Below are 25,508 nucleotides of genomic sequence, written 5' to 3'. Positions count from 1 at the left end.
TTCGTTAACGTCATTATTTGGTTTAATAATCACATGTGGGTATACTCACAATAGTCTTATTTAATGTATTTAGTGTAAAAATCAACTGTTTCAAAATGTGCTTTTATTTTATTGTGAAAATTGGTTTTGAAATAGCAATTTCCGAGTAAATGTGCTGATTATATTTAATAAAAATATTTTCATGAATGTACCAATCAAATCGAGAAATAACCGCAAAAACTGCCTACATGTATATAAAATCGCCTCGTGAAAAACTGTATACCCGCACAGAACATTTTGTGTATAGATATTATATTGTTTGGTTGAGTATATCATACAGTTAGCTTGCGGACTTGGTACACGTGGTATAATGACTCCACATGCAGAGCCAGTGTATTGGTTTACTAGTTTGATATACCACGAGCCTTTGGGCGAGTGGCATGTTGGAATCTGTACGCTTACTTGAGTAGATCAGGTATAGACTCTATCGATTTCAGTCATAATACGTGTACATGTATGCCATCTTGTATCCTATGTAACAATGAGGTCGTTATCCCAGGTATATCATCTGTTTTCATGTATGCTTCTGTATTACACTGTTTGAGCTGCAAGGCTAAAGGCATGTGTGTGTACGTATGCGTGAACGTATACGTGATAGGAGTGCAACGGTATGTCAAAAACAGCTGGCCAGGCAAGGTCGTAAAGCCATGTTTGAATGAAGTTCAAAGGTCAAGAATTTTAACTTTAACCCAGTTTCGATAATTTCACTATTTAACAGGTATGTGTATCAACTTATAAAATATCCATGCGATAATCTGGTTTGTATAGCCAATGAAGATAGGATCATGTTGTTGGAATCCTGTAAGACTTTAAAACGGAGTCCCACTGAAAGTGGTGATCAAATTAGGAATGTTGTAATTAATGTAAAAAAAATAAAAATAAAGTGAAAACTGTATATTATGGTATAGAATGTTACGCATATAGTTAGCTGTTTAACGGCCCAGCAACGGTAAAGTCGTACATTTAGATCTTATCAACAGGCTAAAGAAAAACGTGATTGGTACAACTGTTTATATAATACTATATAACAGAGACTGATTGCACGTCTCAGGTAGTTTCGAACTAATCTTGATTGTTTGTTGTTGTATACATCTTGATAGTACTTTTGAAACGAAAACTTACCTGAATAAGCGAATAGCACAAAATACAGAAAGAGTTTCACAAAGCTTGGTCTATATATATCCGGTCAACAGTTAGGAACTGAGGAAGACACGAAGTTTGAAAGGCGAATATCGGAATATGCGAATAATAATGTAATACATATATATATCGAAGAACACAAGTTTGTGTATTATATCCAGAACTAAATCAAATTTTGAATATTGATTAATAAAATATTGCTGGGCGAGAGCTGTAAAGAACTGCCTTCTCCAACTGAACTACTGGATTTGCAAATCAGAGAAATACCTCCACTTACATGTTGGTTTTATACTCATAGGAAAATTGTTAGCAAACTGAATTAATGTAATTAATCTCTTGATTTCCTCCAACAAACATATTTCGGATTACATAAGCTGAATAGTCATATAGGGAACACACATTACAAACATGTTACAGGTACACGTTTGTTGTAGGCGTCAATGTACATCGACATCGCTGTAAGTATTTTACATGTGCTAAAATTAAAGCGCCCAGACTGAAAATATTCAGCGTCTAACTACAAATTGTTGATAATTTATACACGTCTGATAAATTATGATAATGTACAGTGAATATATCTCAAAGTGTAAAATATGCATTTCTGTTTCATTGTATATTTTTCCGGAGTAATGACAAACAAGGCCATGCCAGATGTTTCCCACAATGTATACACTATATGTAATTTACATACGTGCTCTGTTATCACACCTGTAAGACAGCAATAAAGCTGACACACATCTTCTGAGACACTTCAAAGCGAAATATATATGACCGGCAACTGTCGCTGAATGTCAAGCAAAACTTCGGTAACAAAGACATGATACGTTACCTAGCTACTTGCATTGTCTAGGACGTTACCTAGCTACTTGCATTGTCTAGGACTCAAACTAAAATGTAACCCCCTCATTTGTTTCAAAAAGGTAACATATCTCCAATAACATTTAACAATAAACATTCTATCGTCACAGTAATTGATACCCGATGTGTGATGTAGGGGTAACAAAATGTAACTTAAATTGTACAGAAACTGTCAACATCTTACACATAACATCAATGGAAACCGCCAGAGATCACGACCAGTCGAGCTCCCGTCAGTAGGCTGTTGGGCGAGAAATCGAAGCAAAATGTAGAGACATGTAACACCAAGTGCTGTGACATTGGTGACCAACCTCATCTGGCACGTAGAGATCTAGACGTAGCGATTATTTGCCCCCCCCCCCCCCCCCCCTCCACTCTCTCTCTTTCTCTTATTTTTTTTTTACGATAAAAAAAGACCACACTTCGCCAATTCCTCTCCTTTTCGGAGTCGGACAATTTTTCATGGTAATTTTTTGAATATTGAAATCAGTAATTTCCGCACATCTTGCATCAATTTATTGCACAGAATATCTCAAACTATGATATTTAACACTATTAAAAGGGGTCTTTGTACTATTTCGGTTTGCTACAGAGATTCTACTAGCTGCGATGACGTAGCTCCTGGCGACGAGCTCGGGGCGATATATATTGCGGTCAGGACCTATCTAGAAGAGGCCGTGTAATAGATAGTACTAGGATAATATAATTCCGCGCTGAAACACTCACAGTTAGTTCGTGTATTTTTGCTTTTAAACGATTTCCACCCGCATATGTCAGGAGACAGTTGACCGACTTGCTAATTTGGCTAGACTTAATTTCTATATCGGAAATAGGCTTACGACGAGTCAAAATGAAACAGTCTAGCCATGATCACTACCAAATAAAATATGTATTGTGAGTTTTGTATCATGATGTACTATAAGCGTAATGCATTTGAGCAATTCCTCAGCGATAGCAACTGTCGACACATACAAATGTACGTCAAATACAAACTGCTTTTGTACATACATACATCGTATGAATTGTCAATCAGAGTTTTATACGTCTCTGTGTAATCAACATGCACTTTGGTATTAATAATAATAATAAACTGCATTTATTGAGGATTAAAAACCTGATTTAGCCAAAGGCTAATCTCCCTCAGGGTCCTCTAATTAGTAAAATGTGTTTTACATAGTTTTTCTTAAAACATAGTAATATAAATTAAATATAAATGACATCTAAAATATAAGTTATGAGATTGCTGAAAATATTATATGCAACATATAGGCCTAGTACAAAACATCAATTATCACAGAATTTATTGACATGTAAGACGTCACGCGAGACCTACCTTCGCCAGCAGGAAACAGTCTTAAAGAACTTTTGTTGAGTGAAACTCGCAATAGATAACTTATGTATTTTGTACATGAACAGGTAACTTCATGTTTTATGTAACGTTCGTGTAGACAGCATGAACAACCTACCTGTTGTGTTTATCGGCATTCACATCAACCAACATAAAAATATGGGCCAGTTATAAATATTAATGGTGTATGTTACTATGTTTAACTATTCCATATATGTATGTAAATGATAAATATATATAATAAGTCGCTTATCATAATGAGATGTAAAGAATCTAGAAGTGTACAATACCTATAGCCGAGTTTCCCTGTTAAACTCTGGTAGACAACATATACCAACCAGTCCGTCAATCACAGTTACAGGTAAAGCTTTCAACAATTGTTAGAGCGAGGCCGATTGAAGGAAATTCTTCTGTATTCAACATGTATGATCTGTATCAGAGTCTAGTTTGAAAAGTGTCCGCCATGCACAATGCAACTGCTAAGCCTAACTGCCTTGGATATCGAAAAGGTACAACTGATTTTGTAAATATACGGATACTACATCACAAAATCAAACATGTGTAATCGAAAACAGGAAACGTTCTATTCTTTTATTCTTATCAACTTTTACACGTATGCACATTTCCTTCCAGAGGGTCTGCAAGACATGTTAAACTCTTTAGAATCGTACACAAAAAAATGGGATCTAACAGTCAATACGGATAAAACAAAAATTCTTGTGTTTCGAAATGGGGGTATTTTGAGAAATAATGAATGTTGGAAATACAATGGTCGTCAGCTAGAAATTGTAAACGGATTTAACTACCTAAGAATCTTACTAAATTACAATGGAACATTTAGAAAAACAACAACAAAATTGCAGATCAGGGAAGAAAGGCTTTGTTTTCAGTTATGAATGTATGTCGGAAAAAATATTTTAATATTGAAACTCAATTATCAGTTTTTGATACGTATGTAAATAGCATTCTAAGCTACGGTTCTGAAATATGGGGCTTTCATAAAGACACAGATATTGAAAAAAAAACATACTTTGTTTTGTAAACGACTGCTTGGCGTAAGAAAAAATACTTGTAATATTATGGTTTATTTAGAACTTGGGAGGTATCCATTGTCATTGGTAAGAAAGTTAAGAATTATTAAATATTGGATTAAGTTAAAAAGGACTAGTAATTGTATTTTGCAAGCATGTTATAAAGATATGTTAGAGAATAAGGATAAATGGGTTTTAAACATAAAAAATGATTTATTTAGAATTGGCCTTGGTTACATATGGGAAACAGAAATAAATGATGATATGTGTTATAATGTTATTAGAGAAAGACTTATTGATATATATAGACAAGAATGCAAAGAAAACGTAAGAACATCTTCAAAGGGATATATCTATACATATCTTTATAACCAGTTTGATTTACAGTGTTACTTAAGAAAACCATTATCTAGAGAATATTTGAAAGAGATTACAAAAATTAGGTTATCTGCTCATAATCTAAATATAGAAAAAGGTAGATATCAAAATATTGAGCGTAGTCTTAGAGTGTGTACTGTATGTAATTTAAATGACGTTGAAGATGAGTTTCATTTTATGTTGAAATGTCCATGTTATTCGGATTTGCGTGTTAAATTTTTGAAAAAGTACTATGTAAAAAAACCAAGTATGTTTAAAATGATGAATCTATTTAATGTAAATAACACAAAAGAACTTGTCAATTTGGCCAAATATATAAAAGCGGCAAATGTAAGAAGAAACAAAATAACTTAATTTGTTACACTCTCCATAATGTTTGTACATATGATATAATATATGACGATGTCGCATGCCTACGGAGACATCGCCTAAAGCAAGACTAGGGAGCAGAGAAAAGATAAAACAGATGACGTCCCAAATGCTAAAACGGTGGCAGCAAATGGATTTTGTTTACTTCAATGTCCCAAACCAGAAGCCATCAATTATATAGGGCCCGAAATTGGTCGCCAATTGTTCTAACACACAAAGGGACACAGCAGGGTAGCATTTCCCCTGACCCGCACAGCTGGTGCCATGGCATAGCCCGAGAGCGGATATATTAGCGCGAGGTGATTTCTCCATTGACTTACTGACCATCCATCAAGTGTTGTTTAAAACAAAAACATAATAGTGTTATATTGGGTAGAGATAATGGATACATGACTTACGTCTAGTTGTTTTCACGCGCCTCAGATCATTGAAAACACTCAAACAATAAACTAAGCGTAACTTTATATTTGCATGTGTATTCAGATAATTACACCAAACTCAAAAAAATAATTTGGCAACTTTTACTACAGAAGGAAATACATATTCAATATTGCTGTCAGCACACAATTATTGCGACAGGCACGTGCATGAGAGATCTGAACGATTACGTCAACAATGTCGTTCTGATATTCTGATATAACTGTGAACATGAGGAAACTATGCCGGTCTCAGTATCGTTTAACGATACTTAACGGCAATCGGCATAGTTTCATCATGTTCACAGTTGTGCCCTATTTAGCACGGTATCAATGACAGATTAAGCACTGTTTAGGGAAAAAGTAGACTATAACACCGAAGATGAAAATCTGCATTTGACGCAACAATCAACACCTAATTGATCATTCTCCACAGCAATACGTCATTGTACCGTTACACCCATTGGTGTAGAGGCCGTCAAGCTTAACGTTATTTACATGAACTCGTGCAAACATGAGTATTTAGCATATTATACTAACCCGAGTTCGTTTGGCCCGAAACCAGACTTATCATAATGTCAAAAGTCGGGTGTACTGTTGAGGCAGGAGATTCTAACGCTGAGGGTTACGCTCTTGCAGTTTTTATCCATATAAAAGGGTATTCAAATGTGTATACGCCGATACATACATCTGTCTTCAAACCCTTACTTACGTTTTCTATAATACATGTCCTATTAGAATAATTTCTTCGAAACGGCTGTACATCTACGTTTTTGTTCTAACTATTCACTTAGACCTAATTATATTCAAAAATTAAACATATCGGAGTATGGAATGTCCTTCGTAAGTTCGTGAAAATACATAAGTATGATTTTTATTTTATATCTGGACAAATAACAGGTTTTTAATACAAAGTGCAGTGTGCTCGTTCCATACGTTATTAGCTGGGTTAACACATACAACTTCCCAAATGTCCAATCCAAATTCAGTACTTTTTTTTAACTCATGAAACCCTTTAAATATCTATACTTTTAAGTACAGGTATCCATTGACAGGTCTATACAGGCCTGTCAGTCCTTTTTTATAACTGAATACCCTTATCTTATATGAAATTATTATGCTACCTTTGTTACCACCCACTGCACCTGTAAATATTTTTCACTAGTTACTGATAAACAAGTCTTCTTCAATACCTCCTAATGCAACCGGAAGTGAAGTGGACAGAATTAAGAAGCACCTCAACTTACAACGGTGTCACAATAAATGAACCAATGTACTTTCAACTGCGAACAAAATCTTCCTCACGGAGTAATCAATGGATATCGTACTGCTGTAGCCTAATGTACGAATAATAATTACAACCTGCTTTTGTATTTAACAGAATAGGAGTCACCTATTTATAGCGGCCATACCACTGACCAGTCACGGATTGTTTAATGAAGGAACGATGACCTTTGGCCATTAATCAATTCTAGTTAAGCATCTGGATATAGACACACCACATTAGAAATCCAAGGGTTCCGCTCAGGAAGATATACATACATATATCTACGGACAGCCGAACACTTGGATTAGACAAGATACAAGAGGCTTTATTTAGAGTCGCATACCAACATGGAACATTAGCCCTTGAGAGCTATGCTTGCGTAGACGACGACAATAACCGGGGTGAACAGGCGAATCTTCATCAGAACACAACAAACTAACGAAGCATTAATTGCATGTCTAAATTATATCAGCCACGCCCCGACTATTTTAAAGTTCGATTCTTTTGACTCGGGTGACTAAAAGTGTCTTTGCTGCTTGCATGAAATTGTTTTTAAAAATAAATCGTGATCTGATCATGCTATGCGACGCTTGCATGGAAACTGTATATAACTATAACCTATACAGTTTGGATAGATCTGATAGTATATAACTGTATAAACGGGTTACGTAGTTAATGCCTATTAACTATGTAACTCCTATTTAACTAACAGGAGTGTAGAGATGGGAACCACTTAATGAATGATTATCGATTTATCGCTGGAGAAATCAGTAATATATTATAACCCACCAATTGTCGATTGATAATTGGTAACGTGATTACCTTGTAAACTCAAAATTATACGCAGTTTAGTGTATGAAATCATACTTTCTATTTTATTATCATTGTGACCTAGTATATACATGTATATTTTAACGTTTTTATTGAGGAAAGAAGTTGTTTCAGTTGTATTTGTTACTCAGTTAAAGTTTCATAGAAATTTGTATTTTGGAAGACGCTTCAATACCCAACATGAATAAGGTGTGAAAACCTTTGGTATTATTCTTATTAAAAAAGAACCAGTCTGCATGGAATAGGAACACAATTTACGATAAAATGGAGAAATAAATTGTGTCCGTTTGTACAATAAATTTTAAGATGAAATACAGAAAAGAACTCATTCTTCCTTTCATACTGTAATCGCGATCGACACACAATAGTTTGATGAGTCGTACTATTGTTAACATGTTTAGAAATAATAAAGGAAGTTCAAAACCACAAAATGCCTACTATATGCGGCCATTGTAGTACCGAAAGACTACGGAACTGAACTATATATGCCTCTCCTCCAAGTTATCATTGTAGAATCATCATTTCCTAATGATTTTATATAAAAATTAACAACTTAACGTTGTAAATTTTATAAATGTATTAATAAATATGTAAATTAATAATAAACCAAATGAAGTTAACAAAACGTTTGAAGGAACTCCGCCGGACTACGTAATCATTTATTCAAAAGGGCGGGAAACACTGCGCGACATTCAGTTACGTTTGAGGCACGATGCTTAACATCATTTGAAATTTAAATAGGATATAATTAAAAAAAAATTGTCATGACAATGATATTATTAATACAAATCCAGGACGTGTTATACAACCTGAAATTGATTAGTCCGTTGAAAATTCTATCCGAAAAAAAAACATGGCCTTGTCACCGACATCGTATTTGCTAGTAAATCTTCAGTGATACATCATTATATAAGACATTTGATTTTAATTTATTTCCATATTAACCATTTATTATACTAAAATTGTGATGAACCATTTGTTCTCAACCTGTATTAATGAAATCCGATTACTTTTTTCATGTAGATGTCTAATACATAACGGATAGTTAGACAGAACATAGCCTGTATAGGCTGTCGGGCATACAATGCAAGTCTATACTGATAAATATATATAAAGTCATGGTCGTTTTGTAATGTGAACTTGTAATATCATCAAAGAAAACATATTAATTAAGCCAACAAAAACACAACAAACCTTAGGAAGAGAATGTTTTGCCTTGAATTACAGTAATTTCACATTAGACGGAAGACATTCCAAAGGTCCACTCCTGCACGTATACAATATATCAGTCACCACTCAAAAACAATATTTTACCGTTTACATTGTGCCTAAACACCAACGAAATTCTTTTTGTGAATTTATCTTAAAACTTTATCAAAACGATGTCTGTACTTGCATTATGAGGATGCATTGCCAATACGTACAAACACATACAAAACGCCGAATCTTCTATTTTCGCGGTGTAGTATCCACTGTTCCCTACCAAGCCTCTATATGCGATCTAAGTTTTTAATACTATTTTTTAAATAAGCATGGTATATTACTATTTTTACCATGAAAACTTTCTATTGTAGGTACGTGAACTTTTCCACGAAAAATATTTAAAATCAATGTCCTATAAGATATAAAATTCTTCAAATTACGATCGTCCTTTCATCTGAAAAGAGCATCTGTAAGGTAAACCACGTGGGGTACACTGAAAAAAGACGCAATAACAGCTATTTCTAATTACGAAAAGTAGGTAAATCGTATATAAAAAGTTAACACATTTATTGAAGAACAATATCCAATATCTCAACATGTCAAAAATATGTGAATTAAATATATGAAATTGAAAACTCGTTGTTATTTCTCAGAGCCTTTATATGCGAGTACTACAAAATGGCTGCTCCCATTGACAAGTACTTGCTACGTTTACGATGTCAATAATTTTATAACAATAACAGAACATACCAATTTTCTTCCAGCTTCGTTGCTGTCTGCCATAGTTGGGACTGCAGTTAATTTTCATATCAGGTAACGATCCATTTTTTAAGTCTGGACAATGAAATATTTATTCCTCCAAGCGATAACTTTGTGTATGTGACGTCACAAATTCGCCCCAAATAAAACAAAATATCACGTGACATATACTTTTGGTCAATACATCTTTCAAAATATATGAAAACGACTAAATATTTGTTCCTTTTTTATCTAGAGAAACCATTATTTATAAGATTTTAAATCAAACATATCATGAATTTTGCATCTAAATATAAATTTGAATAAGAGCCTACGTATGAAAGAATGTTTATATCGTATGTGGAACGTTTCGTTTCGTTTCCGTACAAACGTGCTGAATTTGCAGTTAACCATGTAAACTAAAATCTTGTCGGCTTGTTATGACCGTGTCTCGTCCTCGCAGAACATAGTTTCAAAGAAGCTTTTGTCTGTATAACATATTTCATTATACAGCGAGAGATAAAAGCGGATATCCCAAGCACATTCAAAGGTGCAGGATAGCATCCTTACTGGTTTCCTAGCCGTGTAAAAGGCAGCAAACCAAAGCGGAAGTTCCGATTGTATGTCAACTTCCACTGTTTCCTGATCAGTGTCAATCCGATCAGGGCACATGCACGATACAAATACAGCGACTAACGGTGCGTATGCATATGAAGATTGGGTACTACACGCGTATTACAGTAAACAGATGGACGTGCAACATTCGAGGAATGCCATATCTTGGAGAAAACTGTTTCTTAGCCGTGCAAAGTTGAAAGCAACCGGCAACACGTCAGCATTGTTGTCGGGTTTTGCAATGGTAAATAATTATATAACTATTTTGGTGTGATACGATTATCATCACCCCATGTACTCGTGGAAATTTTGACCTGTAACTGATGTAGCTGTCTTTCAGCTTTGGGCCTTATCGGTAGAGCACTAGCCTAGAATTGTCCAGTTACTGTCAAAAATTAATAATAATATTATAGTAATACCAAATTTTAAGCATATATAGTTGTTTTTTTTGTTATTCCCTTTTTTATAATTTTTTGACAGAACTTAAGGCTCCTGTGGTTAGTTCGAAATAACTGACCATCTACTTTTAAATATTTGTTGAATGACTCACTGAGGTATACCGTCCCCTTAAATAAAGGATAAAGACAGTTATTTTGTACTATAGGCTTTTAATGTAAGCTAAGCACAATTCTCTTGTTATGGTTGCGAGTGACTACATGTACATGGTTTTTCACTGACATATTTTATTACCTGTCATTGGAAACATCGAGTCATTGGAAACGTCTTGTCATCAAGCTTGAGTCTTCTGAAGCTATCAATTTAAAAAAAAATTGTCTTGACGTTTCAGCTCTAAGACCTAAACAAGGACAGTTTTGTACTTTATCTGACAGAGACATTTCAGTTGTTAATTTATAATGAAAATTAATTCAGTACATAATAAGTCCCAAAATAACCGAAACATTATATATTACGGATCGCTGGCAGTACAACTCAATGGAAGGAATGAAACAAAAATGTTGTGTATACTGTGATTCAGTGAATAGAACCCTTCTCAAATACAATTGACAGATAAACAGAAAATGTCACATAATATAAAACACATCGCACACACTATCTAGATGGATTGAAAGACTATACATAACAGTAGAATTTTAGGGTGTTTTTTTCCCTGTTGACATCTTTACCGAAGTGCCAAAACTTCTGATAAATTTCTAATAAAAATAATATAATATTGTTACATGAAATCTGGCAATGATATATGGATTACTAGTCAAGCAGTGTACTGTTTGAGCTAAAGAAAAGTATTCTTTGGTTGAGGTTATGTTTCCAATTGTGACATACCTATGCCTCTTGTAAACAGTAATTTTGTCAAAAATATTTTCAACTCTTTTGAAGTCATAAACTGGAAGCTAGAGAGCACATTTAATCTAGATTATTAATAGAATGTATGTTTTGCTTCTCTATTACTTGCATTTGCCTTGGTGTTGGGCTTCCATCCACGCAAGGAAGATGTTGATTGTGTCGGGATCCCCTGATTGAAACAACCCTTAATTCCTTATACAAAGTCGTTACAATGGCACTAATAGTGTGCAGACTAACTTGGACTGGTACTGCACCCACAGCAGGACAGCTACCAGTGGTTTTAACCTGTAGTCTGCCCTCACTAGGGGTTGTCTTGATCTACCAGTACTACAATTGATAGTATAACATTTAGTAATGAATCTGATTCAATCCTTAAATCCTAAACTAAATTAACCCATGATTTAACAGTAAAGTACCAGAATTCAAAGTACATGTACAAATAAGAGGTCAGCCTTTTCAGGTGTATCATGAAAGAAAACAGTAAGATTTCAGGAACAGCAAGCAGTTAAGATGCTAGAAGATGACAGTGTAATATTAATAAAATAACATTATATATAAAACAAAACGACAGGCGTTGAACAAATTCAGACTAAAAAGGCTAGAATATCAAATTAAAAGCTAGCTGTGAAAGGCATTGAACATTGAAGTAGTAAAACATGAATGGAACAGAAATCTAAAAAAAGTTGAAAGCAAAAAGATTGAAGATACACATATAATTTAACCCTTTCACCACTGTAGACCATAATGGACTTATCCATATCAATGCATGGTAGAGTCTATTAAAGTTACATAGGAGTGAGAGGGTTAAGGCATTTAAGAGTATCACCAGGTCTTGACTATATTACTACCATTGCCACTGCTGTAAAATCATTTTTTATGTCTTCAAAAAAAGTTTTCCATAAAAATCACATGTGCATTTTACACAAATACAGTTGATTAGAAAAAAACATCTGCCAGGGTTGAACTCGGGTCCTTTACATTGTAAAACCTACACTTTACCAATGTTTTCATCTAGGAATTGTAAATGACCAGCGTCAAAGTGAATGTTCAAATTAAGGGCCTATGAAACTTGTCAGGGGAAGTTACTCTAAGCTAGAAAAACTACATCTTCTATCTAGAGGTGAGATTATTCAAATTAAAAAAAAAAAAATTATAAGTGTAACTCTTCTTCATGATGCTAACTGATGCAGTGGTACATATACCCTTTATCTTAACCCTTTTTGTTTCTAGAAAAAATGATTAATGAACAGAATTGTCCAAGCCATATCTGGTACTGTGGTAAAAAATATGTAAATGTAACTTGTTTGTTGCCTGAGGATCTGCTAATAATATATTGAATGTATACTTATGTTTTAGGTTGCGTTGGTGGAGATTGGGATAGAGCCAGATGTACCTAGTTGGTTGATGGTGGTATTCTGTGTAAACACAACATTACTTGTGTCTATACATCTACTGGCGGTCATGATCAGTACCTGCATTCTCCCCCACATAGAGGCAGTCAGCAATGTACACAATGTCAACTCGGTCCACGAATCTCCACACGAGCGCATGCAGGTCTTCATTCAGATGGCCTGGACATTTTCGACAGGTTTTGGAATCCTGTTGTTTCTGAACGAGATAGTTCTCATCTGTTGGATCAAGTTTAACGTAAAGACAGTAAACAATAACATCACAGCAGCCTGGGCAGCCACTGCAGTTGTCATTCCTGTAGGGATCTTATTCCTAGTGTTTGCCTTTCATTTCTATAGGAGACTCATTGCTCACAAGTTCCAACAAACAAACATGGGATTACAAGATCTGGATAAAATGGTTACAGAACTCGGCAATCAGGAGAACGATTTTAATGATATAGAAAATGTGTAAAGTTCAAACATTTGAGATTATCACTGCAGAAAATCTGTTTCTTCTAAGTCATTAATATTGATGTTGATCATCAGTTATATTGTACTTAATCAATATATTTATTTATTACATTTTTTGCCAATGAAATATCGGATTCTATCAACTTGATAAAACTGATATCTTTCACACTGTGACAAATATCAAAAGTGATATTTTCACAGTGTAAAAATATCACTTTTTGATATTGACCAATCATAACAGTATCTTCTGTTCGCAGCATTCGATTTCAAAGGCAACAATTTTTTGTTCAGATCCAAATAAAGCGACAGTAGGATAAGTGGTTGTTTCGGTAAATGTTTGGTACACACACTTAAGTATTTACATAAATAAACAATTGATAACATTTTTATAAGCATTTATACGAGAAAACAGCAGAAAACGTCAGATTTGCGTTGAGTATCCCATTCAAAATGGCACGCAGCCTTGTCAAGTTTAACGTCATTAGGATATGGCGCTAATTAATACACTGATTTCCGCCCTTTTTTAATGCATTATATTTTTCATGTTTTATGCTTTAAAAATGTAATAAAAAGAAAATATAATGGTGTCTTCAGTAATAGCAAAAATATTTTACTGGTGTGGCTGATATTTTGATATTTTTCACTCGTGCTGTGCACACGTGTTAAATATCAAAATATTAGCCACACTCGTGAAATATATTTGTTATTACTGAAGACACCATCAAATATCTTCTATATATTTGTTATTACTGAAGACACCATCAAATATCTTCTTATTTAAAGTGAGAACCTGTGACAATGTTCAGCTTACGTGAGCTTGTGATTGATGACAATAGGAATCAATGTGATATCAGGATTTTGTACTGATGATAAATGATCATGAACTTCTGCTTGATTCTGTTACTGCATGTGTTATGGTTCAAACTTATATTTTCTTAATTGGTCCTGGATCTGCCAGTTTATGCTGCCTGTATGCTTGCCAAACTTAACTTTAACCAGGATATTGAGAATCTCACACAGGTGTTTTTCTTCACATCCCACATATTCTGTCACACAGGCCTAGCTTCACCATAGATATGTATCAATAAGTTTCTATTGTGTAATATCTGATTCAGATGAGTCTAGAGGTTTATTTATAATGAGGCTTTGCAGCAGTTATGTTATTCAATGTAACAAGGCTCTGCATGCAGAGCTTAAAAAGAAAACTTGGACAAGTTTGATATGTTTTATTTCAATGAAAATGAATTCAAGATCCTATTAGCAAAAATTTATTGTAAAAAACTTATCATTTTCTAGACTTCCAACATTGAAAATCAGTGTCTGTTTTCTTCTGTATGGTATATGTTACAATGATGTGACATCATGCATATGCCTATTGTCTTAATTCTAATGTAATCTCGGGTATTATTGCATGAGTTAATATGCAAAAACGTATGGACTAACTCCTTGCATAATACAGTATTGTTGTAATACATAGGTGGGTGTAAGGTTTAAGTAATATGGAGCAGATTTTAGTGTATGCTATAGTACTTCAGTAAATACATGTTTCTAATACTGACATTATGTGCCTTTTGGTTGTTAGAATAGCGTGAAGCAAGAGGTGAATAGTGTATGTTTAACCACAGTAGTGTGGCACAGATCCGCAACCCAACTGTTCATATATATGTGTATTACGTACACTTGTGTATCCTACACATATACCAGTGTACAGACTGGGGTTGGGGATCTGTGCATGTCATTTTCATCCTGTTTTAAGGTAAGAAAATTTTGTTATGATAATGTTTTCAGACCAATTTCTAAAACCAAATAAATTGTCTTTTATTTGAATTCCTGCAGCAGGAACAGTCGATGACCAAGTAGATATCATAATGTAGACATACACTGAATTGACAGTTTGTTTCCTTGAAAGTTTGATATCAATTTATGATACTGATAGATGTTTCTATAGAAAATATAAAGGTGCGTGTTGGCAAGATAAAATGCCATTATTGGTGGTTATTTATTATTGTGAGTATGGATACCTATTGCTATATATAGCATATCCAATATTGTTCAGGGCAGTTCATTGGGAAAAGACTGTGTGTAGACATTGATTAGCTAGTTTAATTCCAACACATCCTAATTTTAACTTATTGATTAGTTCTTTATCTTTTGTGTCGAATTAAGTTGTTTTGAGTTCTTGCCATGCTGTACCTGCAGTACCGGTAAATGTAAAAATATATTTTGCAGTTATAAAGATATGTTATTTTTTATTCTCCCAAATCTACTGAAATCGTCTATAGCTAGGAGTTGGTAAACATGTTTTAATTTGATAAGCAACTGATCATTAAATGGATAACACCCCAGATGTATGTGCATTTTTCACTGTTTGACTTATAGTGTCAAGTAGCAATGCTTTTCGACGTCATAGTTCATAGCCATTATTTCCTGGATTGGAAACATATTTAATATATTCCAAAGGGAAACATTGTTTTCTAGATGTATATCACTGGTAGAAAAGGGACCCCAAACTCATGATGGTTATCATGCTAATCTAACTCGTGTCAGTTAATTTCAAATTGTAAGACACACCATAAACCTGATGTCTTTATTCAATTTGAAAACTAACAAACACGAATGAGACAAAAATAATATTCAACCACCACTTATTATAGGGAACCTCTACTTCTCACTTAACAGCTGCAGGTTTCATCACAAGATTTAGATGCTTTTAGTAATTAATATCTTGCCACACCATCTTCATTTACCTATACTTCCCTCACCTTTTGGGATAAAATATCCATTTGTGATAAGAAAAACCACAGTGGAATTATCTAGTGTTTAGCCTGCATCAATATTGGTACAGGGATCATTGAGGGACATCACTCTCACACAAATCACATCTTTGGCATGAAGGGTGCTTCATTGTATATAATTAGTAATCTTAAAGAGGTCTACATTTGTTTCTTTATTGCTTTTCCTTTTTTATTTGCCATCTGTGTTCTATCTTTATGTTGGGGCACATTTCATGACACTTTTGGCCACAGAAATTCCTTAACCAATGTTAACTGTTCTTGTAACTGGTATTAGCTATAAATGTATGTACGTTAACATAATGTTAGCTATATTTAGTGTCATGGTTCAACCTGTGCTGGGTATAAGCACTCTACTGGGCTATATATAGCTATATATACATAGGATCCAAATTGAAAGAATTCTGCATGCACACACTATTACACATGTACAGTGTATGTGTGATTGTGTTCAGTTCATCACAATCAAAGCAGAGTGACAGATTGATTAGTCAAGTCTACACCAATAGTCTAAATATTTACTAATTTTCAGCCAACATCTATGCATTTATAGAAGACTACAGATAGAATGCCTGTCTAGCAGATAATGATGCTTAATTATACTTGGAGTCACCAAACAATCTTTTAACATAAAAAAAGTTAAAAAAATACAGAAAAGTAGTCCTAGTTTAGCAAAGAATATAAAATGTACATTATGTATGGGAGAAAGTTATTTTTCATAGATCAGAGAAAGTCATGTTTATATACAATGTTTATAGATATCAGAGGAAGTTTTGTGTCAATTTTTCAAAATTAATATTCGTTAAGTATGAGACACTTAACTCCATTGTTATTGTGTAAATAGTTTTGTAGTTGGGTAAACTATTTTGATAATTACTTCTTATTGTTTGTGTATTGGTGCTGGAAGTAATTTATATAGGGGTTATTGTTACAGTTTATCTTAATGTACAAAGCTTTAATTTTATGTACTAAGCAATTGTGGTTAATATTCAGAACCATGTATTGGATTTAAAACATGTAACTGATATGTTATCTTGGTGTATTGATTTTTCACATAAATGTTTATTCTTTCTAAATATGTTGTACAATGTATAAAAGCTTATCGGAAAATGTGTTGAAAAGAAATGAAAAAAAAACCCCTGTAAATTATTGCACTTCAGTTCTGTCCAATAAATGAAACATAAAAAAATAATATGGCTATGCTATATATTGATTAAATTAGCATTATACAAATGTATATAAATATTAATATATTATTCAAAAAATGTGTTTAAAAGTTGAAAAGGTGAGCAATTTTTTGTGATGTGTCATTTCTTATTTATATGTAAAAAATCCTTATTGCTGATAACACATTTTAAAATTCTGTAAAATATTAAAAAAGTATTTCTTTATGAATCTTATGATATATAGAGAAATTTATTTCATTTGCAATGTTTGTGTAAATAAATGAAAACCTGTTTATGTGATCTATAATTTTGAAGAACACCAGTGATGAAATGACCTATCTTTATCAGTGACCCACATCAGACGTAAACTTGTTAAGTTTTCAAAACTTTACTTTTCTGTTTTAGTGCTGTTACATGGAATATTAAATTTATCACGCTAATGTCATTGATGTTTATTGGTTGTATAATTATGCTTAAATATGTTCCATGGCATTTTGATACAGTATGTATTCGTTTTAAACATGAGTCCTTCTTATATGTAGTGTTATCAATTGTTGAATTTTGCATATTGTTCCGAACACATTTTTAACATTCTTTACTGCTAATGATGTTAAATAAATTCTTTGAAAGAAAAAAGTATTTTTTATTTTTTGACTGAAATGAATGCAACAATGTTAGGTAAGATGTTTATTTCATTCTAATATTATGGTATGATTTTCAACGTTTGATTAAAGTGACTTTCAGGTCTTACATAGTGCTGAAGTAGTTGAGATCAACCAACACAAAGCTTGATTTTAATGTGAACGTTTGCACGATTTACAATAAAAGAAAAATGTGTTATACAAGACCAATAATGGAAGGGAGATAATTAAAACTACAAGAAACTGGGTTATCTTTCTTGATACGCGCTCTTCCATTGGCGCCATGACAACGTGCATAAACTCCCGAACAAACTACTTCCGCAGTTGGTGTAAACAACTGAGATAATGAAGTAATTTTGACACTTGGAAAGCTATAACGTATGAAACGATGACAGATTAGTTTTCGTAAAGGCAATTTCAGACGAGGATCGTTCAGGAAAATAACAACCAGAAAACAGATTTAGTAAAACAAAGTAAATCAGGATGCCCCACTTAAAGGAACCTAAAGAGAAGCAGCCGCTGTGGAAGGACTGGGATTATCTCGCCCAGAAGAAAGGTGTTCGACATACAGTTTATTCCGTCAACGGGGACCAATACACGGGCGAATGGCTAGACAACAAAAAGGATGGTGAGTGACGGGATTATTGTTATAACTTGGAGTAGACATATTTTTTCCCCATCAGGCGTACAGTATATAGATATAACGTTACTAGTGGTCTGACAACTGCAGGTCGTTGCACAATATCTCAACTTTTGTTCCAGTTTTAACGTTCTGTTTGAAGCATTGTTGTACTTGATTATGAAATTGTCAAGACTTTGTCGTAGTTGTTATTAAATTGTACATTTTGTGCTTTTCATAATTTATGATTGATTGAAATTTTGATAATGTATTATGATTAATATGTTGCAATGCAGTATAATCCCCATTTATTATTTATCACTACACTGTGTTATGGCACAGAATATTAATAAGCCCGCTGTTGTTGCTACAGAGGCCAAACATGTATGAGTAAGTTACAGCCTGTACATGTATGTATTTCTGCTATTGTTTTAATACAATTGCATATTTAGGATCAAATGCAACTCAACATATTACTACTGAATTGACTCCAAAGCTATATTTTGTTATATATACCTGTACATGAACTTTTATTTCAGGTAAGGGTACATACAAGTGGAAATCGAATGGGGCCCTGTTTGATGGAGATTGGAAGAAAGGAAAGAGAAATGGGTTTGGAACATACAGCGTACCAGACGGGAAGGGAGGTTACAAGAAAGAATACTCGGGAGGCTGGAAGAATGATATGCGACATGTAAGTAGTGTCCTCATTCCTACTATGAAAACGGGATATGATTAACAATTACAACACCAAAACATTCTGTAAATAATTTGATTTTGATGAATTACCTTAACATTTGTTTTTTTAAATTTTACCTACAGGGTACCGGTAATATTACACAAATTGTTGAATCATCTGATGAAACCAAGAAAGGTTACTTCAATTATATTTTTGAAACATTTTTCTTCTGTTTACATCTACAAAATATGTTGTTGTTGAACGTCGATCGGAAGCTTGAGCTTGTGAAGACGTCTAAATATCCTCTTCTCACTTGATACGTTGCTAGCAGAATAGCCTGCCATCAATGGACTGCAGTTGCGCAGGGATACTATATACAATGTATCAAGCTTTTACACTATATTTTATTGTGAATACTTGTTAAAATAGTCTATAACTTGGAAGTAATGTTATTTTCCTTGGGGCTTATTGCATTTTTATGCGGTTTATTTTTTGCCATAGAGAAAATATTTTATCAATAACTTTCTGCTTGCAGACAGATTTGTAATTTTGAATGAACTGGCAAATGAGGTTAAAAAGAAGTAGGAATTTTAAAAATCAGTGGGATGTTTGTTTTAAGAGAGGAAAATATTTTTTAATGTTATGTTTCTATTAAAGAGCTGAATAGTAACTTATTGTAAATTCTGTAAATATTCAAATCACAATTTGGGTATCTGTGTAACACAGCAAAGATTCATTTCTCCTGAGCAAACAGACCTAAAAACACATCTTAAAGTTGAGGGGAGCATTAAGTAGTTGTATTTTCTGTTGGTCTGTCCCATGCACGTCCAACCTGTTGCATTTAACTCTTTTACTGTAGTACTATAAACCAACACTCATCGAGCTACATCCTGAGGATTACCACACCCATATAGGATCACTGACCTGTATTTTGCTGACTTTAGTTAGACTTTGCTCTTAGCTCCATTTTCATCAAAGCAGGAGTAACTCCTTTCCCTGATGATAAAAGTCATGATTATGTAAGAAGGTTGATATGTCTTTGTGCAGGCTCGGAGGTGAAGTGAGGATAACATGGACAGGTTTGATTTCTCCGCATGAATTTGATATTTAAAAATTTTCACAACATAAATGTACCTAAGTCAGTTTCACCTTTATGATTTAGCAGAAAGTTTCCCATACATGGATCAATGGTAATTCACTGTTTAACACTAGAAACATATTCTCCAAAATATGTTACCTTGCATCTCTTTGTAAGTAACTGGGGAATAATAAATGTAAAAAAATATGCATTTCTATCCTTAGATATGTCTATCTTGATATTTTGTTTATTGCTGAACTATCTTTAATGCCAAAAGGTTAACAGATGAATGGTGTCAGTGTAACAAGTTTTCATTGTACATTACATAGACATCCATTGTTTATCATCCGTGTATCTTGAAGGAAACCCAAAGCAAATTGTAGATTGAGATGAGTATAAAGACATTCAGACTTTTAAAACCAGTGTTAACGTCCCTTTATCATGCCCCATCAAACATCATACTGCATAGGAAAGTTGCCAGAAAATGAAAAAGATAAATCAAATACATGTATAACAAAACCTTTTTTTTTGTTTCAAAACTACACATTTGTATGTACTAGCTGGTATTTATTCAAAAGATTATTTTAGTTCATGAAGAGTATTGCATGATTGTTTTTACCTTTACCGCAGATCACCACTTATACAAACTTAATTCACACCACAGTGTACAAACGAATGTACAATTGATTGTGATTACACATAAGTTATAATTTCCCTTATTTCCACAATTTTTACTCCATATATTAACTACCTTTTTTCAGAATCTATATCTCATTTTGTCATTTTGTCTCCCTTACCAAACCTACTGCACAGTGATCTTAACTGGTTGTATCTTCGGCTACATATGGTATGCATTTCTAACTTTTACAAGTTGCTGTTTCAGTACCTGACCCAGGTATTACTGCTGTGTGGATTTATAACCAATTCAAATGACACACTTTACATATAGGAATACATCATCAAATTAAAATAAAGGTATTAAATACCAAATAAAATAAAGGTATTAAATACCGATTGAAATACAAAGTAAAATAGCCCTCCATAGAAATCAGAGATGCACCAAGAAAGGTTTTAATTAAGATGCCATGGATATATGGTTCTCATTGAATAATAGCGGGTAATAACACATTTACAGACTACTCCACTTCTTAATTATAAACAGTATATTGATATATTGTATATAAAGTGATACTAGTACCTACTTCAATGATATATATATATTGTATGCACAGTTATGCCATTTAGAGATCAAAATGCATACTGTTTATAAAGGAATTACTATTATCAGAAGCCTTCTCTTGATAAGAGCTTCATATGCCCTTTTATGCTGAAAATAGAACCTCTGGAATAGACATTGAGGTAGAACTAATATTATGAGATACATTGAAATCAATATAGCTCAGACTAGAAATCATGTTGATTTACGGAGTAAGAAAACCGTATTGTGATATGTATCATTTCCTTAGAACTGTGTTGTGATATGTATCATATTATGAAGTTGGTGTATTTTGCTCCAACTGGATATAGCACATCAATTGATACAAGCCATTATGGACTCTTTGTAGGCATATGGGACACAATTTTACACAGATTCTGAGTACTATGAAGGAGAGTGGTATGCAGATAAACGAAGCGGCTGGGGTCGTATGTACTTCAAGGATGGCACAATTTACGAAGGAGAGTGGTATGATGACCAGCGCAATGGACAGGGCATGATCCGACTAAGTAAGTTATCATGTTGGGAACTGGTACCTAGATCTGGAGCTAGTGACCAACAAGTGGGATACACCACAGCTGTATTCCTATACAATATACAGTCATAAATAAATCTTTGAACTCCCTGGGCTTTACATATATAATATATATATATACAGCATTTGAAATAGAGCCCTATCTACCTAACATAAGCCACTCTAAAGCGCTTTACAGTACATAGTTATATGATTAATACAATAAGCAAATACATTATTAATCAATACAGTTTTTGAGGAATTCGCAGGAGCTGCCTGATCAGGTGCTAACTACTAGTCCTATGCCACCTGGCTAATATCTCCCTATCTGTGTATGCCTGCGTGTGTGCAGGAGATGCAATGTGTTCTGTTTGTAGTGGGACCGTGCTTCCAATGGCATCATTTACAGTGCCAACTCATTTGAATGCTACAGCACAGATACCGCAACATCCACCCTAGACCAATTTATACTCCACCTGGGTTGTTGGAGTTGTGTGGGCAGGAAAAAAACACTTTCTCTGAATACCCCGGCCGCCTGCCTGGAGGGCCAGAGTGTTAACCACTCAACCAATCCGCACATAAAGGGATCCCAACATGCGAGGAAGATTTTTAAATTGTCAAACACAAGGCAGTTTAATCACTCATTCTGTTCTGTGATCTACAAAATTTAAAATAAAATGCACAAAATTGACAGGAACTTAGTTATGATGACGGATTAATCAAGTACAATATTTCATTAATCAAGTACAATATTTCAGAGTGTTGTAATGTTGCAAAAGTATGTATGTATATCATAGATTAAATGATCCTTATTCTTTTCAGCCAATGAGAATCGTTATGAAGGATCCTGGCGAAATGACAAAAAAAACGGCCCAGGGAAGTTTTTCTACCTAACCACAGGACAAGTGTACGAGGGTGTCTGGAATGATGACATTGCTAAGTGCGGGACTATGCAGGACTTTGGCCGAGAGGGGGCACCTGAACCCACACAGTATAAAATACCTAAGGTGAGTGTTCATCTGGGATAGGCACACAAACCTACACAGTATAAAATACCCAAGGTGAGTGTTCATCTGGGATAGGCACACAAACCTACACAGTATAAAATACCCAAGGTGAGTGTTCATCTGGGATAGGCAAACAAACCTACACAGTATAAAATACCCAAGGTGAGCGTTCATCTGGGATAGGCACACAAACCTACACAGTATAAAATACCCAAGGTGAGTGTTCATCTGGGATAGGCAAACAAACCTACACAGTATAAAATACCCAAGGTGACTGTTCATCTCGGAAAGGCAAACAGACCTACACTGTATAAAATACCCAAGGTGAGTGTTCATCTGGGATAGGCACACGAACCTACACTGTATAAAATACCCAAGGTAAGTGTTCATCTGGAATAGGCAAACAAACCTACACAGTATAAAATACCCAAGGTGAGTGTTCATCTGGGATAGGCAAACAAACCCACACAGTATAAAATACCTAAGGTGAGTGTTCATCTGGGATAGGCACACAAACCTACACAGTATAAAATACCCACGGTGAGTATTCATCTGGGATAGGCAAACAAACCTACACAGTATAAAATACCCAAGGTGAGTGTTCATCTGGGATAGGCACACAAACCTACATAGTATAAAATACCCAAGGTGGGTGTTCATCTGGGATAGGCACACGAACCTAGGAAGTATAAAATACCCAAGGTAAGTGTTCATCTGGGATAGGCAAACAAACCCAGGAAGTATAAAATACCTAAGGGGAGTGTTTACCTGGGAGTGGGCTCCCTATAAAGAGTTACTCTTATATTCCATGTGCAGTGTTACTGACAGCTAGTCTTATTTTAGCTCTTTTGAATTTTTGAATTTTGTGCTGAATTATGATAACAAGTGATTTTTAAAGTGATCAGGTTATACTAATATTTTCCAAACACATTTTATTTACTGTTTTACAGGTTGAACTAGCCAATTCTGATGCTGTTTTACAAGATGCTGAGGAAACATTTCTTCAAGATCACGAGTGAAATGTTTATTAGATTGCGAATCTGTGCTGAAAAGAAAGGATGTGATTGCACGAGTCCTACCTACTGGTATACATGTCTGTACAATGTAACAAAACATCCTCTCTAGATATACTGCTGGGAGTCAACTGCTTCAATGCTAGCTTTACGAATATTTTGTTAAATATTTAAAATTGATGTTGACATGGTTACATGTACTGCTTTAAGTATCAGTGATAGAGGTGTGCCTTGGTGTTATCAGCATTAGCCTGCCCTCCTTTTTTAAACAGCTTCCTGATTAGTACTGGATAGATTTGGGTGGGATTGTGATCGTAAATTAGTACTGGATAGATTTGGGTGGGATTGTGATCGTGAATTAGTACTGGATAGATTTGGGTGGGATTGTGATCGTGAATTAGTACTGGATAGATTTGGGTGGGATTGTGATCGTAAATAAGTACTTAATAGGCATTACCCTGTTGTTATTTCTGCGAAACCTGTGAAACCTTACTCAAATTTACAGACTAGTTTAATTTTTTTTTATATGTAGTCTCCCTCACAGTTTAGGAACTTGTTACATTATCCCATTGTACATTGAAGTGGTTAATAAAAGACAGGTGTGAATGTAGTTCTGCGATATTAAATACTGGGATAAATGTTGTGTAGAATGCGAAGATGTATATATGAAGTAAAAGAAAATAAATTATGTTTATGTACAGAAGTGTCTTTTTTAATTTGTTTAAGTATTCCTGTCTACAAGCTAATTAAGAGCAAGTCCTTAAGTGCCTATATTTCCTACCTGGATATTTTGCACGGATGGAAAAATAACTACTCTCATTTAGATTGATGTTGCCAATCTTTCCCATTTTAGAATGAAGCAAACACTCTTCTATGTGAAATTTGAAAGCTAGTCCCAATGATGCTTCATCACAAATTTGGTTGAAATGAAATCAACTGTTCAGGAGGAAAAGGCATTTAATCAACCCTCATTTGGGCCTTGACCCTCAGCTGAACAGGAGCTATACACTTCCTCCAAACAATAATTCCAAGGATGTGTTTAAAATAGCAAACTAGGTCTCGACCTACATTGTAGGTATAGCTATGCCCTAGGTCATGACCCGGGACTAAGTTCCCAGGGGAGGGGCTAAACCTAGTAGCTTGTGTTCATCAATTCATGCCCAGTAATATTCAATCATTTCCAAGTAATGATCCAAGGGCAGAGCCCATATCAGGCGGGCAAACTAAAAATCACTGTTCGTGTAGCTGTAGACCAAATGTATTCAAATACACTCGGTTGTTCTGGACTAGCAGGATTTTAAAGGAAAATTGACAAACAGGTGCTAACCAACGGCATGAGCTCATTCATATCATTCTGGCCTCATGAGCTTATAAACGAGGCCGAGA

At 34.3% G+C, this 25,508-nt stretch overlaps 3 protein-coding genes across 3 annotated transcripts in view; 2 read left to right on the top strand and 1 right to left on the bottom strand.

The window, feature by feature from the left end:
- The window catches only part of LOC110463070 (lysine-specific demethylase 2A-like), a 39,483-nt gene extending 29,710 nt beyond the window's left edge, over positions 1–9,773 (bottom strand). Inside the window, exon 1 of the mRNA XM_021517410.1 lies at positions 9,631–9,773. Within this exon, the coding sequence (XP_021373085.1) occupies positions 9,631–9,663 (33 nt within the window). The 5' untranslated portion in view covers positions 9,664–9,773. The remainder of the gene's footprint in view (positions 1–9,630) is intronic.
- A 256-nt stretch (positions 9,774–10,029) lies between these two features.
- Positions 10,030–13,558, top strand: LOC110463071 (protein orai-3-like). Its single transcript, XM_021517411.1, has 2 exons — positions 10,030–10,477; positions 12,892–13,558. Exons 1-2 carry the CDS (start codon positions 10,289–10,291, stop codon positions 13,396–13,398), a joined length of 696 nt encoding a protein of 231 aa, XP_021373086.1. The 5' UTR covers positions 10,030–10,288; the 3' UTR covers positions 13,399–13,558.
- A 4,698-nt stretch (positions 13,559–18,256) lies between these two features.
- LOC110463093 (MORN repeat-containing protein 3-like) lies at positions 18,257–24,821 on the top strand. Its single transcript, XM_021517439.1, has 5 exons — positions 18,257–18,624; positions 19,155–19,309; positions 21,938–22,097; positions 22,925–23,109; positions 24,060–24,821. The coding sequence occupies exons 1-5, from the start codon at positions 18,480–18,482 to the stop codon at positions 24,126–24,128; spliced, it is 714 nt and encodes a 237-aa protein (XP_021373114.1). The 5' UTR covers positions 18,257–18,479; the 3' UTR covers positions 24,129–24,821.
- Positions 24,822–25,508: the final 687 nt, after the last annotated feature.

This window comes from Mizuhopecten yessoensis, unplaced genomic scaffold (assembly GCF_002113885.1).
Source record: "Mizuhopecten yessoensis strain PY_sf001 unplaced genomic scaffold, ASM211388v2 scaffold10867, whole genome shotgun sequence".
NCBI lineage: Eukaryota > Metazoa > Mollusca > Bivalvia > Pectinida > Pectinidae > Mizuhopecten > Mizuhopecten yessoensis.
Note: the sequence above shows the minus strand (reverse complement) of the source record. Positions and strands in the feature narration are given on the sequence as shown.